The sequence below is a fragment of the Galeopterus variegatus genome, unplaced genomic scaffold (assembly GCF_000696425.1).
Source record: "Galeopterus variegatus unplaced genomic scaffold, G_variegatus-3.0.2 Scaffold2505, whole genome shotgun sequence".
In the NCBI taxonomy this organism is placed as follows: Eukaryota; Metazoa; Chordata; class Mammalia; order Dermoptera; family Cynocephalidae; genus Galeopterus; species Galeopterus variegatus.
This window is the reverse complement of record NW_007728616.1, coordinates 237,896-243,450: the sequence shown is the minus strand read 5'-3', so window position 1 is coordinate 243,450 and position 5,555 is coordinate 237,896. Positions and strand designations below refer to the sequence as shown.

At 47.4% G+C, this 5,555-nt stretch overlaps 1 protein-coding gene across 3 annotated transcripts; it reads right to left on the bottom strand.

Moving 5' to 3' along the window:
• Positions 1-305: 305 nt before the first annotated feature.
• SPRY2 (sprouty homolog 2 (Drosophila)) lies at positions 306-5,477 on the bottom strand. Of its 3 annotated transcripts, none has more exons than XM_008582042.1 (2): positions 5,129-5,477; positions 306-2,089 (listed from the first exon to the last, which is right to left on the bottom strand). In XM_008582042.1, exon 2 carries the CDS (start codon positions 2,036-2,038, stop codon positions 1,091-1,093), a length of 948 nt encoding a protein of 315 aa, XP_008580264.1. In that variant the 5' UTR covers positions 2,039-2,089; positions 5,129-5,477; the 3' UTR covers positions 306-1,090. The 3 variants fall into 3 exon arrangements, with proteins under 3 accessions (XP_008580264.1, XP_008580266.1, XP_008580265.1); XM_008582044.1 differs by lacking the exon at positions 5,129-5,477 and adding an exon at positions 4,720-4,741; XM_008582043.1 differs by lacking the exon at positions 5,129-5,477 and adding an exon at positions 3,245-3,364.
• Between the last annotated feature and the right edge of the window lie 78 nt (positions 5,478-5,555).

Sequence of the window (5,555 nt, the reverse complement as noted above, 5' to 3'; positions counted from 1 at the left end):
TTTTAAACCTGCAAAACAAAGTTAAGTCAGCAAATCTGCAAAAGCAAAGAGAACAGGGGCAACGATATAGTCCAAATAAACTCTCATACGATTAATACAGACAAGTGAGTCAATATTCAGTTATTTCTCTCTTGCTAAGAATTTTCTCTGATAATCATCAAATCTACCTTACTTTAAAGCAGCAATCATAAGATAAAAATAATCTTATAGATAAGTGAAACTATTTCATTAAAATGTTAGCCTTCACATAAAATGTGGTTTCTTGCACTTGAAACAAAAAAAGGTAAAATAAGACAAAACAGCTGTTTAATTTCAAACGTTAATATATTTTCTATTTTATATTGAACATATGCATCTGTAACCCCTCATTTGCAGCAACTATCACATCCTCATAAAAGGGGCAAAATTTGTAAGATGCCTCTTAAAATAAATATTCTTTTTTATAAAATAATAAAACTTCAAATAAATATTCTTTACACTAAACAATATGTTGAAAAAATTAGAAAATAAAGGTTGAATTTTACTGTAACTGTACAATATACATGAAGTCCAAAGGGAAATCAGAGTCTTACAATAAAGGCTTTCTGTAAGGCAAAATACAATCTAAAAACATACTGATTGATTCACATTCTTCCGAATGTACAACATATTAGTATAATATTTTGTGACTGTGCCATGTAGTATGACACAACTTGTTTTTCACAGTTGCAAATATTATTGTATATACAAAAATATAGCACATTATCTCTGGAGAAAACAATGGAAAAAATTCATTTGCTAATTTACAAATTTTGCAAGTACTATTCACAAACAAAAACTCTGCCTAGGAGTGTCTGTGTTGCTTTAGCTTATGCAATATGTGGGTCACCAAGTTCTGTATCCCATACTTTTAAGTTCCATTAGCTGAGTTCTAACAAGCAAATCAGTTAAAATGGCACATGGACAAATAGCATTTCACTGCAAACAGCAAAGAAATATCCCAATCCTCTATTAACAGTGCCAAGATTATAACTGTTTAGTTGGTTGCATATGTGTGTTAAAGAAAAAAAAAGGAACAATCCTTATTACGTAATATTCCTGATTAATGATGCTATGTTGGTTTTTCAAAGTTCCTGGGGGGGACAGTGGGAACCTTGCAGCAAACTGTGTTGGAGTTTTTACAACGGCATCCGGGCCTGTTAACCCGATCATAACACCCCTGGCACAATTTAAGGCAACCCTTGGCTGGAAGGTAACACCATAAACAAGGCAAAAAGAGGGACATGACGCCCATGGCTGACCATCGGGTACAACAGTGAGACTGGCTACAAGAACACGGGTTGTCAGCACAGTTGTCCTCATCATCATTAGAACAGTGATAGAAGAGACCTTTCACACAGCACACACAAGTCCCATAGTCAATCACGTTCTGGGCCGAGCAAAGGCACTGCTTGTCGCAGATCCAGTCTGATGGCAGAGGCCTCGGGTAGGTGCACTCCTTACATTTGCACTTGCCACAGTCCTCACACCTGTAGGCATGCAGGCCCAAATCTTCCTTGCTCAGTGGCTTAAGCTCACCTGGCTTGAGCTCAGATTTCGGCTGTACCCGGATTATCCCATCAGCAACTGGCCCGGAGGAGAAGGATGATCCTAACAGTCTCTGTTCAGAGGAGCTACTGCTGGTACTTGTCCTCGTACTGCTCCGTGACCCTGAGCTGACTGTGCTGATGGACCTGGACAGAGGGGCTCTTGCAGAAGAATGAACCTGCGAGTGCTGGAGCCTGGGAGGCTGGCGGAGCTCAGGCAGACCGTGGAGTCTCTCGTGTTTGTGCTGAGTGGAGGGCCGAGGAGCAGGCTTGAGCCCAGGCCTGGGGACCACAGTAGGCCCCTCTGTGTACTCATTGGTGTTTCGGATGGCTCTGATCTGATCCAGAGACAACACGTGTACCTGCTGGGTGAGGGCATCTCTGGGGTCAGGCTCCCCACGCTGCCTGCCACCGTCACGGGGCACCTGCAGCAAGGGCTGCGACCCATTGCCACTCTGAGCTCTGGCCTCCATCAGATCTTGGAAGTGTGGTCACTCCAGCAGGCTTAGAACACATCTGAACTCCTGCAGAAACCAAGAGGCAAGAGAACGGTTTACACTCTAAGACACTTCCCACTCTCCACCCACCTGAGTTGATTCTTCACTTCCCAGTTGCCCTAGAGAAACAGACTTAAAGTGGAGTGGCAGTGGGGAGGTATTAGAATAGCCCTATGATCACTGCACGTTCCAAACAGTAAAAAAGTATGGCTGAGTACTGACAATTTTGTAATCCTGTGATGTGCAGTGACACAAAGGTGATCTCTGAATCACTTCAGTAACAATTCCTTATTCAAATAAATATACAAGTTGCAAGGTTCAGGTTCAATGTAAAAATGCAAGGCAGCAAGGCTGGAACCTAACATTGCTACCAACAGTTTCAGAAGTTGAATACCTTTTCAAAATTTGAAATAGGTTTAAATTTGTCAGGGTTATTTTTGCTTTAAACCTCACTAAATGCAGCCTAGAAAATTCTTCCTTGGTACTCACTTTGTCTGCTTTTAGAACAAACACTCAGACTATAATTTATCCAATATTCTGTAACTTTTTCACATCCTGTAGGACGAATATGTCATGCAAAAAAAGCAACCCTCCCAGTTATAAATTTTACAACAATCACGCCATTTTTTAACTATGTAATAGCACAAAGTTATAAAATTAAGAACAAATCAATTCAAATACTGTTAGGTGGCAGAAACACATTAAAGCAAACTTACACAACAAGCAACAAGACAGGGACTTATTTTCATCAACTTGAGAATCAAATATTTTACAGCCTGATGGCCTAAGAGAACATCTTAGAATCTTAGCTAGGAGGTGTGTCCTCCCAGTTTTAGAAATAAAGCATATCAAAATCTTTTCTCATCTGAAAAAATTAATAGTTGAGAACACAAACCAACTGGTAGTAACAAGAAAAGTTGTTTTAAAAATTCAAGTGTCACATTTCAAACCTAGCATTCTGTCAAGCAACCCTTAAATTGCAGTCCCTTTCTCTGAAGGTTTCAAAACGTACAAATCACCTTTCAAAGCCCCTCTCCTAAGCTTACGTGAAAATAAAAATTGGGCAAAAGTGGACCTTTATCCAATCTCCAGTTTTTGGAAGAGACAACCTCAGCGAACAAGGCAGATGACAAATGCCTCCCAATTCAGAACAAGATAGAGCTGGAAACCGGATCCCCTCACCTCCAACAGAATGGCAGACAAGACAACGCTGCGCTTTGCTTTCATTCCATTTATCGGCTCTATCTGCGCCCCAACACCGTCCCCAGCAGGTGGGACACTGCCGCAACCCCGGGGGACTTTTCTCCAGGCGGACTGACGCTGTCCAGGGGCCAGGCTGGTCCCCCTGCGTACGATCTCGAAGCGCACAGACGCGCGGGGGGCGCGGGCTCCTCCCGAGAGGACGTGTCATGAAACGCAGGAGCACACATCCCCCGCCTCCCTGTCGCCAGCTAAAAGCTCCCCCAACTCCAGAGAACTGCCTTCCAGCCCCAAGAGGGAGCCACTCCACCCCCAGGCAGAGCGTTTCTGCAAAGGCCCTCGCACTTCTCGAGCACAGGTTCCCCACCCCGACACCGCGAGGAAGAAAGCCCTGCCTGACACACAGCGGGACACGGAGGTCTAACCCACGCGCACACAGCGACTCCACGACGCACTGACTCAAGCGGGCACTGCTTGTAATCTGCACACGCCTATCTCCTTTTGGGTCGAGAGAGAGACACGGAGGTCTAACCCACGCGCACACAGCGACTCCACGACGCACTGACTCAAGCGGGCACTACTTGTAATCTGCACACGCCTATCTCCTTTTGGGTCGAGAGAGAGGGGAAAAAAAAAGAGATCATATTTCTTAAAGTGAAAGAAAAATTGCTTTTTAAAGGACATTTTCCAGGGCTCCTTTGCACACGCCGGGCGTGCAGGACCCAGATCCCTGGGCTGGAAGCTTTCGGCGATTTCCTGGCAGTTTAAAGTAGCATCTTTGGGAGAAAAACAAAACAAAACAAAACTTTTTTTAAAAAGTGATTTCTGCCGATCCCTGGCCTCTTCCTTCGCAGCCCTCCCTTCTCTGTCTGCCCTTCTGCGCTCTCCTAGTCCCCCCCTCCCCTTTGGTGCTTTGAAACCCCCATTAGGAAGAGTGTGTGATCAGACTAAGGATTAGGGGGAGAGGACTTCAGCACTAGGGTGGGGCAAACCGACACCGAAACCGCTTTGTAACAAACGCGTAAGATTCCGAATTAAAAAGCAGCAACAACAAAAAAGGAAATTAAAAAAACAAACAAACAACAACAACAAAAAAACCCCTAGCCTCTTTTGCCACCTACTTTCAGGTCAAGGAAAACGACTTGATGACTTTCTTCCTGTGCTGGGTTAGCCCAAGCTTCCAAAAATAAAAATAATCGTGACCCAGACCGACCACAGAGAACGGAAAAAAGAGAAAGCTGCACTTCCGAAGCGCAGAGACCCGGCGACAGGCAGGGCGACGCTCCCACTCGCACCGGACTGGACCCCGTCCGCCCTGGGTAGAGGAGGTGGCTCCCTCTACCAGGCACCCTGCCCTTTTTTCACCCGCGGGGTCTTCTGCCCCCGTGAGGGGAGCAACTCGCCCACCCCCACCTTACCGGCTTGCCCTCCTGGGACAGCCTCGCCCAGGGCTTTACCTTGCACCGAGAGGAGGAACAGGTTAGAAATGCGGGCTCCTGCAACGGCGACCTGGAAAACACAAAGTGGTTTTCCTCCCTCTCTCACGGCGCCGAATTCGTGGCCAGCGCAGGACTGGAAGCAAGGCGAGCCGTCCTCCTCCCCAACCCCCTAGAGCGCGCGGGCGCACGGGGTCGCCGGCCCGGGACACTGCACGGGGCGTACACGGCAGCCCCCGCCGAGGCAGGCCGAGCCCGAGCCCCGGGCGGGACAGATCCGCAGGCAGCTCCCCGACCCTCGCGGGGTTAGAAAAAGGGAGGCTCGGGGACAGACGGACCCCACCCTCGGTCCGGCTGCACCCACCCACTCCATGTTGCCCAAAGCGCGCCGGCCCCGGCGCCAGAAGGGGAAGAGCCAAACGCGCCTCACCGTGATCGCGGCTTTGCACCAACCCCTCTCCCTTGGATTCTCTTCTTTCTGCGATGTGCAAATAAATCCAGCCCCGATGCAAACTTTTCCCCCTCTTTCCAAACTCTGCTTCAGTCCAACTTCCGAGCAATCGGCGGGAGACCAAAAAAAAAAAAAAAAAAAATTAAAATTAAAAACCCAGGAAATTTCGGAGCCAAGTCCTCCGCCGGTGAACACTTCAGTCCAGGGCTGAAGGCGACCCCCCTTTTAGAAGCGCACGCGGAGTATTTCCTCTTTTTTCTCAATGAACGAGAGGCCGAAGCGCCAACAGCAAGTCCCTTTTCCTGGCAGATGAGCGAGTGAGAAGAGAAAACGGCCTGAGAGACAACCTAAAGCCAGATGGCCAAGTGGTGCGACCGCGGCCGCGTCGGAGCGGAGGTGGCGCGCG